Source organism: Rhinoraja longicauda, chromosome 21 (genome assembly GCF_053455715.1).
Source record: "Rhinoraja longicauda isolate Sanriku21f chromosome 21, sRhiLon1.1, whole genome shotgun sequence".
Lineage (NCBI taxonomy): Eukaryota > Metazoa > Chordata > Chondrichthyes > Rajiformes > Arhynchobatidae > Rhinoraja > Rhinoraja longicauda.
In genome coordinates, this window is record NC_135973.1 from 11828654 (window position 1) to 11853459 (window position 24806).

Here is a 24806-nt window from a genome sequence, read left to right on the forward strand (position 1 = left end):
CTGTGTGGTGATGTTAGTTTATAATTTGTAGTGTTGAAAGGAAAAAGCTGATTATAATGTAACTGGCTTAAATTTGAATGCTTTAAATCTTTTTTTTAAGCTATGTTAAAATGCAACTATTCCCACAATTGCATAATTTAAAATGGGAAGTATTTTAGCATCCACTGCTGAATAAATTAAGATGGGAATTCTGGGAAACAGTGGCAGTCAAGTTACACTTTTGGAAGTGTAAAAATACTGTTAAGAACCACTAAAATATAGTACTGCAGAATAAAGGTAGGGATTTCTAATTTTGTTGGATTTGTGAGATGTTTAGCAAGCAGTTCAGATGTGAAAATTAGAATGACAAGGCATAGTAAGATGTGAATTTCTAGATTTTAAACCAGCCACAATGAAGGGAAGGGAATATAGTTGATGTTCCCTGTACACCTCTCCATATGTATTTAGGTGGTATAACTCTGATCTGGGAAATGCCACAAAAGGAATAAAATTCTGAAATGAAAAATTGAATGCCAGAAGCCAAGGGCATATAAGTTGCATGATGCACATCTTCGATTCATCTGAAAAATTTATGTGAAAGATGGGGATGAAAGAAGTGTGTTAGGGAATGAACATAAGCGTGAGCAAAGAGTCTTGTATTGGCAAAGGAACTAATGTTGTTATCCTTCTTTCAATTAAAGGAGACGTAGCAAGGAAGTGAGGAGAGATGAAAGCAATTCAAAATATACGAGAAAGAAAAGAAGAAATCACAGAAAGGTATACAGTGAAAGATGCAATCAGGTAGTGTAGTTTTGAGCCTGATGGTTATAACGGTTGCTTTTACCACAGCCATTATTCCACATAGTTCTTAATCTCCAAACTGTTGAAACAATGGCTGGAGTAACTGCAGAAAGAAAAAATAACTATGTCAGCATAAGTAAATATGAAATGTAGCTGCAAAGAGTTCAACTATGCAGGTACAGTCAAACGACTGGTCAGTGAGGAACAACACCGAGTATAGCAAGAGGGTTTTATTTTCTCTTGGTTGTTGGTGGATGATCCAGGCCATTGTAACAAATTACTTGGTGTCCTAATAACAATGTGAAAGTGTTTTATGATCTGGTGTCTTATTATGTATATCAGGCTGATGGTTGTAATTTTATATTTTATCATTTTATATCAGTTTCTTCAGAAGCTATATGTTAAATAATTTGGAGAGAACATGTAAGAAATACAAAGGTTTATATTTTGGTAGAATTTATTTTCTCCCCCCCCCCCCCCTCATTCTAATCAAGAATTTTAAGGTGAAGGTAGACACAATGTGTTGGAGTAACTCAGCAGGTCAGACAGCATCTCTGGAGAAAAGGAATGGGTGCCGTTTCGGGTTGCTACCCTTCTTCAGACTGAAAGTAGAGGGTAGGGAAGTAGAGGTAGGAAAAGGCCAGAAGAATTTGGGGCCAGCCACAGATGACCAAGGAAGGGTGGAGCCCATAATGGCCCATTGTTGGCTGAGGAAGAGGTGATAAGCAAGGGATGCAAGAATGTGAACAGTGGAACTAATAGGGTGACTATGGTGGGTGGGGGAGGGGTAGTGGGACTGCTTAAAGTTAGAGAAATCAATGTTTATACTGCAGGGTTGTAAGCTGCCTAAGCAAAATATACGGTGCTGTTCCTCCAATTTGGGTGTGGCCCCACTCTGACAGCGGAAGAGGCCCAGGACAGAACGGTCAGTATGGGAAGGGAAGTTAAAATGTTTGACAACCGGGAGATCGCCTAGGCCAAGGAGGACAGAGCGTAAGTGTTCAGCGAAATGATTGCCCAGTCTGCTCATAGTCTCGCCGATATATAGAAGCCCACACTAAGAAAACTGATACAGTAGATTAGATTGGAGGAGGTGCAAGTGATCCTCTGCCTCGCTTTAAAGGACTGTCAGGGTCCTTGGGTGAAATTGTGGGAGGTATAAGGACAGGTGTTGCATCTCCTGTGGTTGCAGGGCAAGGTTCCAGGGAGGGGGCGGTTTGGTTGGGAAGGGATAAGTGAACCAGGGAAGCAGGAAAGGGTGGAGATGGGAATATATGACAAGTGGTGGGATCCTGTTGGAGGTGGCAATAATGTTGGAGGATTTTAAGGTATTTGGTGTCAAAATTGATTTTTTTGCCCCATTGCAACTTTCAGTATAAAATAACCTGATGTAAAACTGAAAGCTACATTTTTAAATGTAAAATGTTATAAAACATAACCCAACAACAAAATGAAATATTTAAATTCAAACTTTCCTTTTAGATCTGGACCAATGTATTGCATGACTTCATCATCAATATATTTGAACTCGTATCTTGTTAATAAACATATAAACATAGCACAAAAAGTAAGGAAATTTGTGTTTGGTAGATTATTTCTTTGTTGTAACAATGCTTCTTGGCAATAAACCTTATACTGTTGGAAAGCCTGTTTATTTCCCTTTTAAATGGTGCCACATTTGTAAGGAACATGCATTTGTGGGATGAGCAGCAGAGCTGAGTATGTGGGTTGCGCCCATGAAAAATCTGCCAAATCTTCTCTGCCAATGCCAAACAGCTTATTCTGCCATTGAGTCTTGTTCGGTGTTTGGTGGATTGGATGATTGAAGTCTGAAGAAACAAGACATATTGGCAATTTAACAATTTATTCATTTAATAAACAGGAGCCTCAGTAGTGTGTGGAAGAACCATACACAGCCACAACAGCCTGGCACCTCCTCCTCATGCTGGTCACCAGCCTGGTCACACACTGTTGTGGGATGGCATCCCATTCTTCAACCAGCATTTGTCGCAAGTCAGCCAACGTGGTTGTGTTGGTCACTGGCACGAACAGCACGCCCAAGCTGATCCCACAAGTGTTCAATGGGGTTGAGGTCAGGACTGCTGGCAGGCCATTCCATCCTTTCCACTCTCAAATTCTGGAGGTATTCTCTGAGAAACCCTGCTCTGTGGGGGCGAGCATTGTCATCTTGGAGGATAGAGTTCGGTCCCAGACTGTGGAGATATGGGATTGCTACTGGTTGCAGAATCTCATCTCGATATCTCTCTGCATTGAGATTGCCTCCAATGATGACAAGCCTAGTTTTTCCAGTGAGGGACATGCCGCCCCACACCATCACACTGCCTCCACCAAAAGATGTTACTCTATCGGTGCAGCAATCAGCATAGCGTTCTCCGCGTCTTCTCCACACTTTGACCCTATGATCCAACTGCCGTAGGCAGAATCTGGACTCATCGCTGAACATAACGTTCCTCCACATGTTCAGGTTCCAGTGCACGTGTTGCCGACACCAGCGCAAACGGGCCTGACGGTGAAGGGCAGTCATGGCAGGCCTCCTGGCAGCCCTATGAGACCGGAGATCGGCTGCGTGCAGTCTGTTCCGAATTGTCTGGGCAGAGAGCCGTCGGCCATATCGTCCTGCAAACCTTGACTGCAAATCTGTAGAAGACAGCCTACGGTTCCTAAGTGCTGACAGGGTGAGGAAACGGTCTTCTTCGGGTGTCGTCTTCTTGGGACGCCCACTTCGCGGCCTGTCTCTGACATCCCCCGTTATATGGAACTTGGCCTTCACTTTGGAGATGGTACTAGGGCTCACTCCAAATAATGCCGCAACTTGGTTTTGCGGAACACCAGCTTGAAGTTGCCCTATCGCACGGGCCCTATCCAGATCAGTCAAACGTGGCATGCCGATTCTTGGAGCAGACACCTACTGACCACTGTAGCAGGGCCCATGCTCACAGATGCTGCCAATCAGGTGCCAATCAGGCACCTGATTGTCAGCACCTGGGGGTACCAGAAGCTCAAAACAAGAGTCAATAACAACAGCAGAATAAGCTGTTTGGCATTGGCAGAGAAGATTTGGCAAATTTTTCATGGGCGCAACCCATATACTCAGCTCTGCTGCTCATCCCACAAATGCATGTTCCTTACAAATGTGGCACCATTTAAAAGGGAAATAAACAGGCTTTCCAACGGTATAAGATTTATTGCCAAGAAGCATTGTTACAACAAAGAAATAATCTACCAAACACAAATTTCCTTACTTTTTGTGCTATGTTTAGTTTAAAGTTTCAAGTTCCTGTATATTTTTGTAGGAGAATAAGAAGAAAACAGGATTTTTAAAGAATGCAATTATGTGTCGAGATTGAATGTTTTCCTTTATGGTATGAGACACAATTATTTTAACAACAGGATGCATTATTTTTCTTAGAGACAACTAGGAACTGCAGTTGTGTAGAAAGGAACTGCAGATGTTGTTATTTACTGAAAATAGACACAAAACTTAGTAACTCAGCATGTCAGGGAGAATCTTTGGAGAAAAAGGATGGGTGGTGTTTTGGGTCGGGACCGCTCTTCAGACTGAAAGTAGAGGGGAGGAAACTGGAAGTAGGAAAAGGCCAGAACAAAGCAGGACTGGCCACAGATAACCAAGGAAGGGTGGAGCGGAAAATGGCCCATTGTTTTGCAACTGGGAGATCACGTAGGCCAAGGTGGGCTGATCGTGAGTGTTCAGCAAAACGATTGCCCAGTCTGCGCTTGGATTCTCGGATATATAGGAGCCCACACCAAGAACAACGGATGCAGTAAATGAGGCGGAGGAGGTACAAATGAACCTCTGCCTCACCTGAAATGACTGTTGGGGATCCTGGATAGAATTGAGGGAGGAGGTATAACAAACTGCAGTTGCTGGTTTACAAAACAGACAAAAGTACTGGAATAACACAACGGGTCAGGCAGCATCTCTGGAGAACATGAATAGGTGACGCTTTGTGTTGGGGGCTTTCGTCATATTCTGAAGAAGGATCCTGACCTGAAACTTCACCTATCCATGTTCTCCAGAGATGCTGCCAGACCCACCGAGTTACTCCAGCGCTTTGTGCCTTGCTTTATTTTTCTTTACTGTTTAAAAAATCCAAGGAACTTTACTAAATGGAAATGGAATGAAGAAATAGATGTTGAAACAAAACCCCAACCACTGTGGACTTCAGCCACCATGTGTTCTTTGATGGACTTTTCTGCTAATGAGCCATTATTTGCCAGGAAGTACTTAATCGAGTAATTAAAGGTAGGAACATTTTGTTGATTTTTTTAAAAAAGTGTTGGTCACAATACTTCAAAAAGCGGCAGATTTTTGCTTTTCTACTTTATTCTCTTTTGTGTTGGGGGGGAGATGGCAGTGTGATGTTTAACAGTCCAACTAAGCCATGTGGAATTTTGTGATTCATTAGGGGGGTGTATAGTAAGGAGATTATGAAAAGGTAATCCCAGAATAATAAATCTCTAGACATATCACCATAGGCACATGTAAAATAAAATAAATATGACTGGGTGGTAAGGAGTTGGGGAGGAAGGGAGGGATGGGGATGGGGGTAGTGGAAGATTGGTTAATGAAATTTTAAATGAGAAGTTTCCCACACCTTTAACAAGAAGAAAGATGTTGCCATGAGTGCAGTGACAAATGGTGGAGCTGAGGCTAAAAATCCATGAAGATGAGATGGTAGAAAGGTCCGTTATTCTTAAAAGTAAATAAATAGATTGACTCAGCTTATGATATGTGGATGAATTGTATCCAAAATTATACGGCTATTAAGAGTGGACATTGCAAGCTATACTGTTCATAACCTTTCAGTGCTTTTTAAATGAGCTAGATTTTTGAGGTCTGGGTTGATGAGAGCAGAGTATTTGATGATGTTCACATCAATTTTTACAGCATTGGATCAAGTTCCATGCAATATGCTTGTCAGTAAGATTGAAGCCCATGAAATAAATATGGTAATGAAAGCATGTGCAAGAAATTGTTTTAGTGACAGATTCATGGTGAACAGTTATTCAGATTTGATGAAAGTAGATGTTGGTGCTCCTTGGGAAACTGGAGGCATTACAGGAGCACGTGTTTTTGCATACATCGATTTGGATCTTATTTGATTTTTATCTGAAATCTTCAACTATTGTCAATATCTATCTGCCCTAAGCTGAGCTGCATCCATCAAGATCAGGTCTCTGTATCTCCACTCTCTAGAGTTAAGGCAAGATACAGGCAGAGAATAGTTAAGAAGTAGCAGAGCCTTAAACATGGAAGACATTGTTTTTGACATTGTTTGAGTAGTGTTGCCTCAGTCACAATTGGTGCTTGATTTGAGTATCCATCAATGTAAAAGATGGTCATGCCTTTCTTGTCCAGTTTGTATAGGGTTCAGAATTGCAAGAAATATTAGTTCAGATGCAACTTCCATTGGGTCAATGATCATCTTTGAGATGATGCAGCTATTTCATTAGCCTGCATTGTTCCTCACTATCAAATAAGTTGCTCCTGGGTTCATGATTCAAAGTTCATGCAGTGCCACCCAACTTCCACTGAATTGAGTGCAGTGGTTGCAATTGGCAAAGAGGGTATTAAGGCTTCCCTTCTCATATTTGGTGATGACCTCTCCATGTCAATAGCCAGTCCACATCCATTTACTTGAGTACTCCAGTAACAACTTGCATGATCCCATTTAATTCCAAATCCGTTCTTTGGTATGGCAACTGTCCACCCACAAATGAGTATAACAATGCTTGGCCAGAGCAAATAATATTTGTTCCTCCACTATGTGGTTCCCGTAAAATTCTGTGGGAAGTTTTTTGGTCACTGCACCCTTTCTCCGGCATTAACAAATGTTATTTAAAGATGACTGAAGTTTTACTGAGCATATAGTTTACACCATTGGCATTGAATGCCAAATTCCGTATCCAAAGACAATGCTGTACAACTTTGCAAAAATCCTCTGCATTTTATACTGAACAACACAGATATTCCCTCAGCTATTGTAAGGAATGTATCTCCTGCATATAACAGTCCCAAATGGCTTAATGAAAATATTGATAATGTGGGTCAATTCCCATTTTAGCTTAGTTTAGAGATTCAGCATGGAAACAGGCACTTCGGCCCATCGAGTTTGCACTGACCAGTGATTCCCCGCACATTGACACTTTCCACACAAGGGACAATTTACATTTATACCAAGCCTAATTAATCTACAAACCTGTACATCTTTGGAATGTGGGAGGAAACCAGAGATCTTGGAGAAAACCCGCATGGTCACGGGGAGAACTTACATACTCTGTACCGACAGTACCCGTAGTCGGGATTGAACCCGTGTCTCTGGTGCTGTCAGGCAGCAATTCTACTGCTGCGCCACCATGCAGCCTTCTGGAATCCCAAATCTGCTTAATATCAAAAATACTGGTGGACAAGAAATGATGAATGGAGGTGATTGGAGAATGTAATTGGAATCTCTTAATCAGACTTTCCTTCCAATACTCTGAAGAAAATCGATGTGACATTTGCTCTTGCAGGGAAAAAATAACTGCTTAAAACAAGATCTGTCTTGAATTTTTGAAGAATTTTGTTGAGAAGGCTTACCTGATTTGGAAGATTTTCTTAGCCATCCACCAGAGCAAAAGAGTGGAAACAAAAAGGAGGTAGACCAAGGTGAATGGAACTGCAGATGCTGGTTTACAAAAAACCCCCACAAAGTGCAGGAGTAACTTAGCAGATCAGGCAACATCTGTGCAGAACATGGATAGATTCAAGATTCAAGAGATTCAAGATATCTTTATTTGTCATCAAAAAAACAAGTTTTTTGGACGAAATTTAGGCACCCACAGTCCAACAATAAAAGCAATAAAATAAGCAAATTACACAACCCCAACCAACACACAAAAAAAAAAGAAACATCCATCACAGTGAGTCTCCTCCAGTCCCCTCCTCACTGTGATGGAAGGCCAGAATGTCTTTTCCCTTCCCCTGCTGTCCTCTCCCGCGGAAAGGCTGGTGTCGTTGCCACGTTCCAGGCCGCGCCGGACGGTGAAAGGCCCGCGGCGGGCCGACCCAAGCCCCGTGATCTGGGGCGGGCGAACATGCTATCGCTTGCCGCTGTTGCTGCACGTCGCGGCGGTCGTGGCTCCCGACATTGAAGCCCCCGCCGAGCAGAGAAAAATCCCGCGGCCTATTTCAGGCCGCGCCGGACGGTGAAATGTCCGCAGCGGGCCGACCCAAGCCCCGCTATCCGGGGCAGGCGAACACGCTGCCGCTGCCGGAGCTCCTGATGTCAGCATCCACGCGGCCCGAGCCTAAGGCGAGTCGCAGCCGCTCCCGCAGCCTCCGAGGACGGCCGCCTCCGCTGATGGTGAGTCCGGTCGGCTCCGCTGATGGTGAGTCCGGTCCGCGGGCTCTGCGAACCGGAGCCCTGGAGGCCGCCAGCTCCAGGAGTTTGGCCGGTGGTAGGCCGCAGCAGGAACGGAGACCCGACCCAGAAAACAAAGGTCGGGTCTCCGTTCGGAAGGGACAAATTTACAATTTTACACCTCCCCCCACCCCCCCCCCCCCCCCCCCACACACAAACACACACAGTACACAACCACAAAAACACAACATCACATCTACAATTAAGACAAAAAAAACAACAAAACACAAAGACAAACGGACCGCAGGTAAGGCGCAGCTGCTAGGGCAGCGCCGTCATCAATGAAGAGTGTCATTTTGGATGGGGATCCTTCAGTATGATTATGATTGGGGGGGGGGTGTAAAAGCTGGAAGAGAGGAGGGACAGGACAAAGCCTGGTAAGTGACGGGTGGATAAAGGGGATGAATCTTTGAAAGCCTGAGTGTTCTGCTCCAAATTTGATAAGATATTGGCTGATTGTAACCTCAACTCTTATTTCATACTAATACACGGTAATCTTCCACACCCTCCCACCCAACTTCCTCGTTTATTTACTTCTCCCTTAAAAAAAGTACAAAGACTTGATGTGTTCAGCTCAAGTCGGCTAACTAGGCTGAGGTCATGTACTGCACTGACTGCAATTCAATATTATGCAGCTGCAACCAAAATCTCCAATGTAGACAAGACTGTTAATGTTTTACCATAATCCATGCACCACTTTGGCTTGAAAGTACTTTGGAATGTTGTGAAAGGCACTGTGGAAACAATGCAAAAAGGAATCCTATTTGCTTTGTTGAGGTTACATTTTAATAGTTCTCTTTAGCTATCTATCCCTTTCCAGCCTAAAATAACGATTTTTGCATCTGTATAGCACTTGATAATCTCAATTTCCCCAACAAAGTTGGTTTTGAGGTACAATTATTGTGTACTGAGAGGAGATTATTGTGCAGCAAGATATTCTGGCGATGTTTGGGAGTGACTCTCCTTTTTTAGATTGTGTTTTCAAATCTTTTCCATCTGCTTGAGGGGCAGATTTTGTCCAGCGTATTGCCTGTGAAGTAGCACATCTGGTGGTACAGCAAGCACTCTTCCTAATCCTGCATTGTGGTGCATCTTAGATTCTATGATTAAGGCTTTTGGAGCAGGACTTGAAATTCCAAACCTGACTGAGGTGAGAGTGCTAGATGGTAGAAATTTAGCTTGGAGCAGGCATCTGGGTTTAATACCTACCAATCATACTTGACTTTATATTTGTACGATTTTAAGCACCAAAAATTATTGGTAGTGAAGTTCCATGGCCAAATTGAGTGTGACTTAATGATACTGGGAGGCTCATAAACAGCTGGGCATCTTGTCTGGTCATGATTATTTGTCCCGTTCTGCTGCCCTTGTGAAATGTGATGTTATTGATAGTTTAAGTAAACCAACAACTGTTGGAAAGAATTGTGGATAACAAATGGCCCATTATCAACTACGCGTATGTACTAGATGTAATATAGCAGCTTTCTTTTTTTTAGTCTAATGCCAATTTTGTTTTGTTTGAGCAATGTTATAATAAATAAAGATCAAGCAGAAACTTGTATAGTTACCTGATTGAAAAGTGTGTTTAGCCAACCCAGAGTTAATGCGCGCTACAATCAACCAGACTTGCTTGTTTGTTTGTCGTTGAGTTAGTATCATTTTAAGAATTTAAACAATAGTCGTTTTACACATACTATTAAAAAAGAGGCAGCGTGCCTTACAAATGTTCCTTGGTCCCTTTCGCCACCAAAAGAATGTGTCAAAACTGAGTTGTGAGCATCAACATTGATGGCAGATTTTTGAGGTTTCTTGAATAATGGAAGGAAAAAGCAAGATGTAGCTTGCTCCAGCAAAATAAGATGGTTACAAATATTAAGTTTAATTTAGTTTTATACCATTTTGCTTAAAATCAAGGAAACCTTGCAATAGTTATTATTTTTTATAACATAGTAAACATTTCTATTGGCATTGGATTTAAAAATATATACCGTTTCAATTCACTGATGCATTTTGTAAAATATGGTCGTATAAATTTGCATGAGACGTGAAAGTTCTGATGAATGGTCATTGACCTGAAGCATTAACTCTGTTTCTTTCTCCACAGGTGATCATAGATTTGTTGACCTCCATATTCTGATTTTATTTGCATCAGGAATTCTAAAAGCAATGATGCCAAAATATTACTACTATAAAAATGCCTGCACTGTGCCTTTTTTAATATCATTGTTGGGAAAGCATGTCAACATAGTGGATTTATTTATAATTAACTGAAAAACATAATTAAGAGAAGTAGGAGCCTCTTTTGCTCTAATTTGCTGTATACAAATTTGTAGTGGGGGATATGTGGGGAAAATTTGCAAGTTAAATTATAAGCAAAGTGATAGTTTTCTTGTTTTTGAAGTACTTAGTACCTTGACATTATCAGTTTTCTAAAGTATTATGTTTCTGTGGTTAATATGTCTTGAAAAAAAACAAGTAGAAAGGTTGAAGTACTGAATGGACTATTATTCTACTGAGTAAGGTTTTGATGGAAAACTTGGAAGAATGTCTTGAGGATTACTGGAATACTAAAGCAATTTGTGTAGTTTAAGGGGAGAAAGTTTGAAGTGCATGGGGACTTAGAAAGAACATTGAACTACTTAGCTGTAACATCATAGATAGCTTTTGATCCGAGATTGTCAATCTATTTTATCTTTGGTATTGGGCATTTTTTTTTCAAACCATTGATTCTCATTGCCGGTGCTAAAGTAAGCTACCGACTATGCAATTCCCTATTTTTACTTTGGCTCAGAGAAATCCTTGGCATCCAGCAGTCCTTCTAAAGTAAATTTGCCCAACAAATTGAATTTCCACACAGTAAATTAGGAAGAACAAGCAAATTAAGAATTTGTGACAAGGTAGATTAAAGTGTGAGCTGAAAAATAAGCTTTTTAAAACATTAACTCAATCATGAATTTGCAAAAATCATATTAGATTGTAGGTTTATAGCAAGTTTTCCAATCAGTCGTTGTGGTTGATAAATATTTTATAGGGCGCTCAGTCCTCATCAAACAAAGCTTGTAAATTTTACCAAATACTTAATAGTGAGATGAGAGTGTACATGTCTGAAGTGTTCATGAATCCAATTGATTTCCCTTGATTACAGTAGATAGGCCAGCCTTGGAAGTAGGGTTGAATCATGGCAGGAACTTGACTATTTCGGTTAAAGTTTGTACGTGCAGAAGCCCCAGTGTTGATATTAATTTTATAGTGTAATAATGGCAAAAGCTGAATTTCATTGTCAGCCCAACTGCAAAACATGGACACGTAATTTATAGCCTCTTCATGAATTTAAACTGCCTAGCAATTGAGTTGGTGTCCTGCTTAATAGATGGCACTCAACTTCCATTTTTATTATTTTCAAAGAATGGAGAAAATAGTTAAATGTATTATATGAAATACCTCTGCATGTTTTCGGTCTGTGCTGAAAAAAAAAAGTTGTGGGTGAACTGCAGCTTATGATGTAAATAAATGTTGTTTCTTTTTAAAGCTGTCCATATCTCCATCGAACAACCGGGGACACAGAAAGAAAGTATCATCTACGTTATTATAAGACTGGTACATGCATCCATGAAACAGATGCTCGTGGGCACTGTGTGAAAAATGGACTTCATTGTGCATTTGCTCATGGACCACATGATCTTCGCCCTCCTGTGTATGACATAAGGTACTTTTTTGCTTTTATTATGACTAACATATTTTGGGTTATTTTCTGACTGCTTGTTTGTTGGTCTGTAATCTGGGGTCAAAACTTTTTTTTCCAGCAAGTAAGGGTCTTTTTCCTTGCATCCATTCTTCCAATGATATAGAATCATAGAGTGATACAGTGTGGAAACAGGCCCTTTGGCCCAACTTGCCCACACTGGCCAGCATGTCCCAGCTACACTAGTTCCACCTGCCCACATATGGTTCATATTCCTCCAAACCTGTCCTTTCCACATAATATTGTAATTCTTTCTTGATTTGCATTACTCTTGGCTAGCTAATTGTATTTTTGATGTACATCAGTTCCTTTGTCTGCTTGACCCCAGGGAATGAATTGCTTCTGTTATGCATAGTTCAATTAAATTGTTGTGTGGGCAACAATTGTGGCAATTGTGCAGCAATAAGTGGAATATATTATAGTAAATATTGATTGTAGTTTTATATTGTATATATAAATATTGTTTATTAACAGGTGGCTTATCAGGGAACTAAAATTTCTGCTGTAACCATTTCAGAGTTGAAAATGATTTTGCATTTTCAAGCCGTAACACTGCAACATTTTAACTGATTACTCGCTGCAATGATGTTGATTATAATTGGACAAACAAATTGCCTTGGATTCTATTTCTGTCTTTCCTTGCTTTTCTATTATTATGTTAAAATCGTAAGTAGTGTGAGAAGACTGACAGAATTTACAGTTTAAAAAAAAAATGAAGATATAGTCGGCCGTTTGTTTTATCTTAGCTCAATCAGCAACACCAATCAGTTCAGTTCCACCTACCCCAAGCAACTGCCAATTGTTTCTTAGACAATTCTGGTTCTGAATTGAAGAGCGTTGATATTTTCACACTCTCCTCACATGAACCCTCAACTCAATTTGCCAGTGTTAAGTGCTCCTCTCTCATAATAAGCAACGTAGATTTAGAGTGAAATTTGCTCATATCGGCCCAATAATCACCCCCCAAGTGCTTGAAGGAGAGATATAGGAGGTCTTTCCTTCCCGCACAACCAGCACTGCTCCCAGCAGACGAGTCAACAATAACAGCTAAGAACACATAGAAAACTGATGACAATTTATGTATCTTTTATTTATAATGAATGATCTCTTGCTATCAACTTTGCTGCTGTAACACTGTAAATTTCCCTGGTGTGGGACGAATAAAGGAATATATTATAATAACATTTCATGAATCTTCTGCCCTAAACTGTAAGTTGGTTTTGTTCATTTTATTTTGCAATTTGGGCTCCGAATCCGAAACCCAGAGCAACTATTTTATGTGAATTTTGAATGCAGAAGTTTGTCCTGAATTAAATTTGAAGACTAAGGTGAAAATATTACCTGTCGGATGATAATACATCTTGAAATAATATGAGCCCTGGGTTTTATTTATTGTTAAGTGGTTAAAGTTCTTTTGTCACCAAGGAAAGCAAAGAAACCGTTCTGCGTTATCTCCTCTCCGCCCATTGTTCCTCATGTATGTACTTTCACAATACTCTTGATGTTTATAATTTCCTCCCTGATTTCAGAAAAGCAGAAGTGATGCATGTGGGCAGTTAGTGAACCATGTTTGCCATGAGGTGAATTGCATTATATGCAATGTGCTATAAAGCATGAACTAGCAATAGTCAAATTGAAGAAAGCTGGAAATATTCCAAAGGTCAGGTAGCATATGTGGAGAGAGAGCAAGTTAATGGTTTACATAATGTTTTGCCAGTAGTGTTCATCAGAATTAACCTTGAAAATGAATTTTATCTGTCTCTCCACAGATGCTCGCTAACATTGAATATTTCACCATATTCTATTATTAGCACCTGCAGCTATTTTCAATGAAATGTCATTGAAAATATGGAGGGGCATCTCCATCAGTAGTTTCAGTAAAGTGAAACTTGTGTTCATGATTGACAGCCATGCAAATAATATTCCTATCTTTACCCTAAGAGGCTAACCCTAAATTTTGAACAGTTTCAGTTATTCAAAAAACGCTTGAGCTATCCAGTGAATGCTCTGAACATTCTTCGGTCAGCGAAGACTACATTTAACCATTTTATTCCAAAGTTTAGTGATGATGTAACATGAATCAAAACAGAATGACAATGTAAGAGCTGGTATAAAATCACTGTAATTACAAAATAGCCTAATGTTTGTGTTCCAACCTAGCTGCATAATTTGAAGCATAATTTGAAACCTGTGTTGTGTTTAGTCTTGAGTCTGGCTTGGGTAAATTCCTAATTTAAATATATATTTTGGCTTTTAGACTGCTGCTGGTTTTTCTATTTATTAATTACCATTCAGATCAATGTTTATTTGCAAAAGATATTATTACGAGGGGGATGCTGTGCTCTTAATAATAAACAAATGAAGTCTTGCTGCTATTGACAGAAAATTAAGGTCATATAAATTTTAACTTGAAGTCAGGTTAGAAGAATGAGAATAATTGAGCCAGATTTATGAGCAACTGAACTATGGCAGTACTTACCATATTTACAGCATAATAATTGAAACGTTCAAGTTATATCTGCGTCATCAGATGATTATTATCATTCATGTCTATAACCAAAATATCCATTCTATTCACCCATGCAGGCTTACCTATGCATTTTTAGCACTTATTGTTAATTGCACGTCATATTTCTGAGCTCAAGTTGGCATTTCACATTACAAGTGGCTTACTTGTCATAACTCGGTAATTTTCTTCACTTAAAAAATTGGAATGAAACAGTTATGTAAATTTTAAACAGTTTAACTCTGTTAGATAACTTAGTTGTCCCATTAGAGAAATGAATGATATATTTTAAATTGTGAGATTTTGAATTAGTTGACATGTCGCATTAATTCCTTATGTGGAAGAAATTAAATTAGAGAGAAGTAAAAGGAAAATAAAAAGCGGTGACTTTGCAGGTTTGCTTCAAGAGACTTTATTGCATGATATCATGGAGAGATGGCAGCTGTAAACTGCTCACCAGTTCTCTGACTTCACAGCAGAATTAGTCGACAATTCTACTGTGCAGCAAACAACTTTTGTTTTTTGTTAGATACTGCTCTACAAAAATATTCCATCAACTAAATGGGTACCAATTATTTTCATTAGTCATAACATACATTTTGTAATAAGGAAAACAAGCTTTGTTATCACTTCTACTATTTCATATTTACATTTACCGTCAACCCTTCAACACATTCCCAGACAAGAGGTAATAAGTCTAATCTTACTTTGCCAATTCCCACTAACCTCTTCTGCACCTGGTCAACAAGAGATGCCAATTGTCACATCCAAGTACCCTTTCGTTACCTTATGTTCAGTTCCAATCAAAATTAAGTAAGGAAGCATATTAATTTTTCTTCCACAACTAAAAAGCTCTACGAGTACATCTTGTAACTTTTGATTGCCTGGCTCGTTAGGTAATTTCATGTTGCTAGATTTGTTTTCTAATATTCAGATAGGGTGTCCTGAAGAGCAAAAAAGGATGGAAAAAATTAACAGGTCTGACCTGAATGTTTCCAGTATTTTCTATCAATTTCTATCTATTACCATGTTGAGGCAAATATCAGGGCGTGGTTATGATTGATTGTTTTGCGATCTCTTCATTTATGTGCATTCTTGACATTTATTTTCATTTGAAGGTTAAGTTATTTTCACATAAGGAAAATTAATACGTGTTGAATTTTCTAATATTGGAACTCTGGAAGATCCTCTCAAAATGGAACTGAATTAGGATGATATCATTTTTAAACTTTCAGAAAGATCTTTGTTGAGAATATTTTCTTCCCACTTCTAAAAAAATATATCAACATTTTCTTATTTAAGGCATTGAATTTATCTGGAAAGCAAATGAGTTTCAGAAAGTCTCTGTTTCTCATCTCCACATGTAGTATATTATTTTGCTAGACAGGAAACTTCATTCTTGAAGTGACTCACCCGGTAGAGTTTAGAACACAGTGAAGAAACAGGCATCTCAGCTCACTGCATCTGCACTGACCATCATTTATGCTAATCCTATTCTAATCCCACACATTTTTGTAAACTAAACTCAGATTCTACCATGTACTTGCCTGTCCGGATCAATTTACAGTGATCAATTAACCCACCGAGCCCTACGTGTTTTTGGGATATTGGAGACATGGTCACAGGGAGAATGCTCAAATTCCACACACAGCTTTTGGAGGTGAAATTGTCGAGGATCCTAGAGAATTACAGGAAAACATATCTGATTTGAGCTCTAGATGTAGCCATGCATTGGGACAATCATACTTATACAGATGTAACACTGCCATGTACCTGACATTGTGGAAATTTGCACGTAATCCTCACAGAAAACAGGACAAACGCAGTCCAGCTAATTACTGCTCTAGCAATTTCTTCTCAACTATCAATCAAGTAATGGAAGGTGCTTTCAACTATATAATCGAGCAGCACCGACTTGCCAGTAATCTATTGACCAGTACTCTATTCACGCTTGCCAGGATCACTGTACCTCAGCTCATTACAACCTTGGACTTTGACATCAAGACACCATTTGAAGGTGCATTAAGAAACCCTAGTAAAACTAGCCAGTAACAACCAAGGGGAAAACTCTGCATTGGCTTTAATCAATGAATGGAGTATGATTTAAGTTGCTTGAGATAATTCATCTTGATCCCAGAAATTGCTGCGTTATTTACTGAGTAATTCCTCCATGGTTTAACTCCCCAAAATGTATCTCTTTGCATTTGTCTGTGTTAAATTCCACCTTGCATTCCTTTACCACTTTCCCAGTTGATGTACCTTACCAAGTTTTGAATTCCTGCAATGCCCATTGCAATTTCACAAAAAGAAAATCAGTAAAATCAGCAAAAGATACTGCCTGACCTACTGAGTTACTCCAGCATTTTGTGAATAAATACCTTCGATTTGTACCAGCATCTGCAGTTATTTTCTTACACTACCTTAAGCAACTTATGGTATTTATTCTATACATTTTCGACAAATAGGGTTTCAGGAAAAAGCATTTTTGTTTAAGGATGCTACAGAATGTATGATGTTGTGCTGGTTACTACTGCAGCACTTGTTTGAAAAAAGATGTAACAAGCAACTTGGATTTTGGGGGGGTTCCACTTCAATTTCTCTTTGTACAGATTCTGCCTTAGCCACCATGTTTCCAGCATTTTCTGGTTTTATCTCTAGTCTGTTGAATTACCTTTTTTCCTTTACAGCTAGAGAAGACAAAGAAATGTCAATAGTCAATAGTCGTTTATTTGTCACATACACATAAATGTGTAGTGAAATGAAACATTACCCGCAGTTAAACAATAAGACCAATAAGAATAATCAATAAAAATGCAATAACACATACAATCACAACTAACACCAAACAAAAAGAAACATCCATCACAGTGAGTCTCCTCCAGTCCCTTCTCACTGTGATGGAAGGCCAAAAATGTATTTTTCTCTTCCCTGCCGTCTTCTCCTGCGGTCAGGCTGTTGGAGTTGCCACGTCGGGGCGGTCGGGGCTCCCGATATTGAAGCCCCCGATGGACGGTGAAAGGTCCACGGCCTATTTCAGGCCGCGCCAGACGGTGAATAATAAGTGAGATGATCTACATAGCTAAAAGGAAATCGCTCTTTCATCTTTCGACACAAATTTAATTAAAATGGACCTATTGATTCTGGTTTATTTCTTTTTTGAACCCTATATCAAAGGGTCATGGGTTCAGTCAACAATATCAAGATCATATGTTCATGTGGATGATTGCAAACCATGCAAATGGTTGTTGGAGATATTGAACTTAAAATGTTCTCCCCAATACACAAATTGATGTATATGCCTATAATCCTCAAAATATTCATAACAAGGTTGGATTAAGTTCTTAACCAGTTAGATACATTGTTGGATTTGATACTGAGTCATTTATCCTACTTATGAGCCTTTGCAGATTTTGAGTCTATCTACATATAACGTTTTGGTAATGCTTTGGTTTCTGTTCCTCTTGGTGTTGTTGATGTGTTTTATTTTGCTGCAGAAAACACTAAATTTGAGTTGGTCTACAGCTTGAAGTAGCTTTTGATGGGACTCTGAGCAATGCCTGTTCTCTTGGTTGTAAAATAGTGTGTAGAGGTTAAAATAGAAATATTGGGGAGGATTAGCTGTCAAGGAAACTTTAGTTTTGAAAGAGGTGAAAATTCAAGTATCCTGCGATCCAACGGGATTATATTAATAGCCGCATACCTGTGGAATCTGTGGAATTCTCTGCCTCAGAAGGCAGAGGAGGCCAATTCTCTGAATACATTCAAGAGAGAGCTAGATAGAGCTCTTAAGGATAGCGGAGTCAGGGGGTCTGGGGAGAAGGCAGGAACGGGGTACTGATTGAGAATGATCAGCCATGATCACATTGAATGGCGGTGCTGGCTCGTAGGGCCGAATGGCCTCCTCCTGCATCTATTGTCTACCTGTGATTAAAATATGTCTGCAAAAGTCCACGTGGGGCCTAATTGAGATTAGGCCAATAGCTGATGCACGCTTAACCTATTTTCTTATTTTGTAGGGAACTCCAAGCACAAGAAGCTCTGCAGAATGGCCAGCTCGGAGCAGGAGAAGGCCTTCCTGATCTCCAACCAGGTGTACTGGCTAGTCAAGCCATGATAGAAAAGACACTATCTGAAGATCCGAGATGGCAAGGTAAAAATAGATATGAATCACCGATGACATGAAGTGTGTCTTAAGACTTGGTTGCTTAATCACTAGATGTCATTACTTTTTTTTGGATGGATTTCATTATATCTGTTGGTTTGTTTAAGTGTCAACTTCTTATGCAAGAGTAACAAAACACTTCAATTTTTATAATGCATCAAAATATGGGAAAGCGCGTAGATATGATATGTCAGCAAGCACAGAAATGGTCTTTGGCCCATCGTGTCCCAGCTGTCCAGCAAGTACCTATATATTTTCCAGCACATGATCTATATGTTCTCTGTCATGGCATTTCATGCTCTTCTAAATATAAAATTTTATGAACGTATTTGCCCTCTCCATTCTTCCAGACTCCAACCACTTTCCTGATTAGAGGGGGAGCTCCAAATCCATTCACTCTTACCTTAAACCTTTTCACTACTAAGGGGGAACGTTTCTGCCTTATTCGGGTTCCCATCCATCTTGTTCACTCGAAAGAAAACAGCCCAACCTTTCCAGTGTTTCCTCATTGCTGATAGGTCCTTCCGAGCCAATATGCAGTTGAATCTCCTCTCCATCTCTTCTATTGTGCAAACATCCTCCTTGAATGGTGTGGTGATCAGAACTGTCCACAGTACATCAACTGCAGCCTAACTAATATTTTAGATAATTGTGCCATAATCTTCCCGCTTTTAGGTTCTTTACCCTATCCAACGAAAGCAACAATCCTCTGTGATTTCTTAAACACTTTATTAACATTGGTTATTATTGTCAGGTGTACCAAGAATAGAGTGGGAAAAGGTCCGTTTACGTCTTATCCGGTCAAATCATATACAAGAGTAAAATCAAGTACAATAGGTAGACTAAAGAGAAAAAAGAGTGCAGAATTTGGTGTTATAGCATTACAGTTGCAGAGAAATTGCAGATTAAGAGAAAAATACAAGACTGCAATGAGGTATGTTGGGAGTTTGGCGCTTAATTCACCCTTCGTTTACAAGAGGTCAATTCAGTTCTGATTTCAGCGCGGATAAAGCTGTTCCGGAATCTAGTATGTGTCTTCAAGCTTCTGTATCTTCTGCTTGAATGAAGAGGGAATAACCAGGATGTAAGAGGTCCTTGATTATTTGGCTGCAGGAAGTATAGGTAGAGTCGAACAGTGTTGGGGGGAGCTGATTCATGTGACGAACTGGGCTGCATTCACAATTCTCCACGATTTTTAATTAAAAAAAAAAAATTATAGATTTTTTTTGCTGCAGTCTTAAGCAGAGCAGTTTGATTAACCAAGTCATGATGCATCCCAATAGGATGCTTTCTATAATGTATCTGTAGAAATTGGTAAGACTCATTGGAGACATGCCAAATGTCCGTAGTCTTCTGAGGAATAGAGGCGTTTGTGTGCTTTCTTGACCACGTTGTCAATGGGGTTGGACCAAGACAAATTGTTGGTGATATTTATGTCCATACGCCTGAAACTCTGGGCTGTGTCCACTAGGGCACCATTGTGGCAAATTGGAACACATACACCACCCCATTTCCTGAAGTCAATGACAAGCTCTTTTGTCTTGCTGACATTGAGGGAGTGGTTGTTGTCTTCACATGTTATTAAGCTCTCTATCTCCTTCCTGTGCTCTGCCCCGCCATTGTCTGAGATCTAGCCCACAAGGATGGTGTGTGTCATCTGCAAACTAGTTGATGGAGTTAGAGCAGAATGTGGCTGCACAGTGTACAGGAAGTATGGAAAGGGAGAGAGAATGTGCACTTGCAGGGCAGCAGTGTTCAGAATTACTGTGGATTATGTATGGTTGCCAATCCTTACTAATTGTGGTCTGGGGTCAAGATGTCAAGGATCCAGTTGTACAGGGTTTGGAGATGAGTTTCCTTGGGAATTGATGCAGCGCTATCGTCAATAAATAGAAACCCCCGACGTAGTTGGTGTTATTCAGATTTTCCAGGGATTAGTGTAAGGCCAGCTTGGGCTTCACCTGGGAGTAGATATCACCATTCACCCATGATTTCTAGCTGGGGAAACACAGTATTGTCTTCTTTGGCATGTAGTCCCTACATACATATTGACGAATTCAGTGACGGCAGTGGCATACTCATTTGGGATGAATCAGTCCTCGTTAAACCAAACAACGAGGAATTGTATTCATATCAAACACCTCTTCAGGGTGAAATATTGTCTAACTCTTGAAAATCATTATGACTGCTTTGCATTTTTGTGCATGTTTGTGTTGATTGGTAAAATTAATGAACACTGCCATCTACTGGATAATTTAGGTCAGCAAGATAGCAAAAATGATTAAATAGAATTTTTCATTGTTTAAATTGTCACGATCATTGTCACAATATTGTCTTGCCATAGTAAAGCTGTCAAAGTACTTGACTTTGTTATGTTATGTTATCAATCAGAACCAAAATGATCTATACAAGATGACTAAAAGCTTGAAACTAGACGATAGGGAAAGAGTTTTAAAATCTATCCAGCTGAAGGTATGACCATCAAAAGTGAAACAATTAAAATTGGAGAGACACAAGGGAATAGAATTCAATGAATGAACTGATTACCACAGCTTGAGGAGGCTGAGGGAGGTTACAGTGATATAGGAATTTCACACAAGGAATTGGAAATCACTTTGAATTGTTTTTAATTTGTGAATAGGGTGTGTCACATTGGTACGTGTTTATGATTTAAGAATTTCAGAAGTTGAGAATAATTTTTTGGTGTGAATGTGGAGATGGGATGATAACTAGCAGAGGAGAGGGTCTTGGTGTATATTGGCATGCAGTGATTAAAAGAAAGCACTAGAGGGTCAGTCTGAGGATTGGAGAGAGGCCTAGTGATCCTTGCTAGATGAAAAGATTGCGTGTATGTGGAGGAAGGCAAGAATTGTTGGCTAAGCAGTGCATGGAGTATCAAGTGCAAGGTGGGGGGGGTCCATTTTTGTGTAGGTGGGAGGTGCCCTTGCAGCTGCATGTTATTTTTCAAAGTTGATTTTCCAAAGTACATTTTCAGTTATGCTGTGAAATATTGAGAAGCTCAGGCTTGATGTAAATTTGTTTATTTTGCAGAAACGAACTTTGTGCTAGCAAATTACAAGACTGATCAGTGCAATAAGCCACCGCGACTCTGCCGACAAGGGTATGCTTGTCCTCATTATCACAACAGCAGAGACCGAAGAAGAAATCCAAGAAAGTTTAAATATCGGTAAAGAATCAGTTTCATTCTAGGAGTATTTCCTTTGCACAATGCTGATTTGCACCTCACTATTTCCAAATTTCAACTTTTTAGATGTCTGCAAATAATTTTTTTGTGCAATGCTAATGCGCATTATGTTTTGAATGTTCACTTTAATTTGATGTATGCCAATATATGACTTCGCATGGATAACATTGCAGATCAGAGATTATTTTGTCTACCCTCAAATTCTCCCAATATAATAATAATATTCATACAGGTTAATTTTAATTATTACATTTGTTGACTATTGTGTTGCAGTTACTCTTTCATTTGTCACTTTAAATCATTAGCAGGACAGCTAGTTGATCCTGGCATTATTGATTAATGGTTATAATGATCTGCTAAAAGGTTTACGGCAAGGTGAGGTCGGTATAACATCAAGTTTGAAAAGTGCAGGATGAAAGAGGGCACTCATTATAGTTTGGGTTTAAAATTTGTAGAAATGAGGAAAGCAAAGACTCAAAGTAATATTTTCTAGAAACTAGGAATGAATGAAATTAGGTGATCGAACATATCTGATTCCCTCCTTGCATTTCCCCGTACAAAGTTGCTGTGGATATAAGCTTATTACAATGAAGCAGTCCATACCTCTGAATGTATTCACAACTTATAGTGATAAAAATAATCTAATGAAAGTAGTCATTTTGCTGATATAATTGCAGTGTCTCAAACTGTGATTCCACTTTAGCTCCAGCTCATTTTAGTGTTGAGTAGTTATTTGGCCCTCGTTACATAATGAACCTTCAGTACAGCAGTGCTTTGAGAAAAACTGGAGCTGAAATCAACAGTTCGTTTTGACTGTTCAACAGGCATTTAGACAGACAAGGGCTGATAAGGGATAGTCAGCCTGGTTTTAACGTGGGAGGTCGTATCTCACAAATTTGATTGAGATTTTTGAAGATTTGACCAAAAAGGTCTTTGAGGGCAGAGCTGTAGATGTTGTATATATGGACTTCAGAAAAGCATTCGGCAAGGTTCCTAATGGTAGGCTGCTCTAGAAGGTTAGATCGCATGGGATCCAAGGAGAGATAGCTGAATGGATAGAAAATTGGCTTCATGGAAGCAGAGGGCAATGGTGGAAGATTGCTTCTCGGACTGGAGGCCTGTGACTAATGGTATGCGTCAAGGTTCGGTGCTTGGCCTGTTACTATTTGTTATCTATATCAATGATTTGGATGAGAATGTACACGGTAAGATTGGCAAGTTTGCAGATGGTACAAAAGTGCGTGGTTGCAGGTAGTGAAGATGCTTCTGAAAAAATGCAGCAGGAATTTGATCAATTGGCCAAGTGAGCTGAGGAATGGTTGATGGAATTTAATGCAGAAAAATGTGAGGTGTTGCATTTTGGGAAGTCTTACATGGGCAGGACCTACACAGTGAATGGGAGGGCTCTGTAGTGTTGTAGATCAGAGGGATCTAGGAGTGCAGGTGCATAGTTCCCTGAAGGTGGTCGTAGGTAAATCGGGTGGTCAAAAAAAGGCTTTTGGCACATTGGCCTTCATCAGCCAGAGTATTGAGTATCAAAGTTGGGAGGTCATGTTGCAGTTGTCTAAGACATTGATGAGGTCATATTTAGAGTATGATGTTCAGTTCTGGGCACCATGTTTTTGAAAAGATGTTGTCACGCTGGAAAGGGTACAGAGAAGATTTACAAGGATGTTGCCAGGACCAGAGGGTCTGAGCGAAGGGCAGAGGTTGGGTAGGCTGGGACTCTATTCCTTGGAGTGCAGGAGGATGAGGGGTGATCTTAGAGGTGTGTAAGATTATGAAAGGAATATATTGGGTAGATGCACAGTGTCTCTTACCCAGAGTAGGTCAATCGAGGACCAGAGGACATAGGTTTAAGGTGAAGGGGGAAAGATTTAATAGGAATCTGAGGGGTAACCTTTCCATAAAGGGTGGTGGATGTATGGAACAAGCTGCCAGAGGAGGTGGTTGAGGCAGGGACTATCTCAACATTTAAGAAATGTACATGGTAGACAAGTACATGGATAGGATGGGTTTGGAGGGATATGGACCAAATGCTGGCTGGTAGGACCAGTGTAGCTGGGACATGTTGACTGGTGTGGGCAAGTTGGGCCAAAGGGCTTGTTTCCACACTATATCACTCTAGGACTCTAGTTCATATTTAATGACAAGAATTTTAAATAATTACGGGCAGGTCTGAGAAAATGCTAATTCTTTCTCATTCCTGGATGCTGCCTGTTGAACTTTTTCAGCGTTTTTTGTTTTGTTAATAGTTTGGATATTGTGTTTGTGGATAGCATAGGTTATTTTCTGTAGATATGAGCTTAACTGATGAAGCTAGCATTTATTGTACATCACATGTTTATGCCTAAATGGTGGTGATAGGCCTCCTTGATCAATGACTGACCTTTGAACAATGTACTATGTTTACATATTCTGTTGTGCTGCAGCAAGTAAGAATTTCATTGTTCTATTTGGGACATATGACAATAAAAAAAACTCTTGAAGGTACTTCTCACAGCAGTTTTCATTGTAAAAGCCAAAATTCTTGAAGCTGATCACAAGGAATCGCATTTCCTGCATCCCGAGACTGCAAATAGGGTTAACTGCTGAAAGAAGTGATTTGAACCACTCGTAGGAGCAATTATAGCAAACAAACAAGGGAATTCGAATTGATAGCAAGTTTGTAACAACTACCAAAGAGCTTCATAACAAAATGTGCATTTTAAAAACTTTAAAAAGGGGTTGCATCAGTTGGGGATAAGGGATAAGTAGAAGGAGACATGGATCAGGTTGGGTGATGCCAAGAAATTGGAGTTGCAAACAACTTTAATGGGTGAGGATGAATGCGTGATTGTAGCACGGAGGAGCCTTGGAGTAAGGACTAATCAGACCGTATGGTAAGGGTCTGCTTGCATTCTTGGCTCATTTATAGCAGAAAACATAAGACTTTTCTTTTTAATTTCCTCTTTGAAATAAAACAC

The 24806-nt window shown here is 39.7% G+C and overlaps 1 protein-coding gene across 4 annotated transcripts in view; it reads left to right on the forward strand.

The window, feature by feature from the left end:
• unkl (unk like zinc finger) overlaps positions 1–24806 on the forward strand; it is a 77046-nt gene that overhangs the window by 14018 nt on the left and 38222 nt on the right. For all 4 annotated transcript variants that reach the window (XM_078417762.1, XM_078417761.1, XM_078417763.1 and 1 more), the window contains exons 3-5: positions 11755–11931; positions 18490–18623; positions 21687–21822. In XM_078417762.1, coding sequence (XP_078273888.1) covers positions 11755–11931; positions 18490–18623; positions 21687–21822 — 447 coding nt within the window. The remainder of the gene's footprint in view (positions 1–11754; positions 11932–18489; positions 18624–21686; positions 21823–24806) is intronic.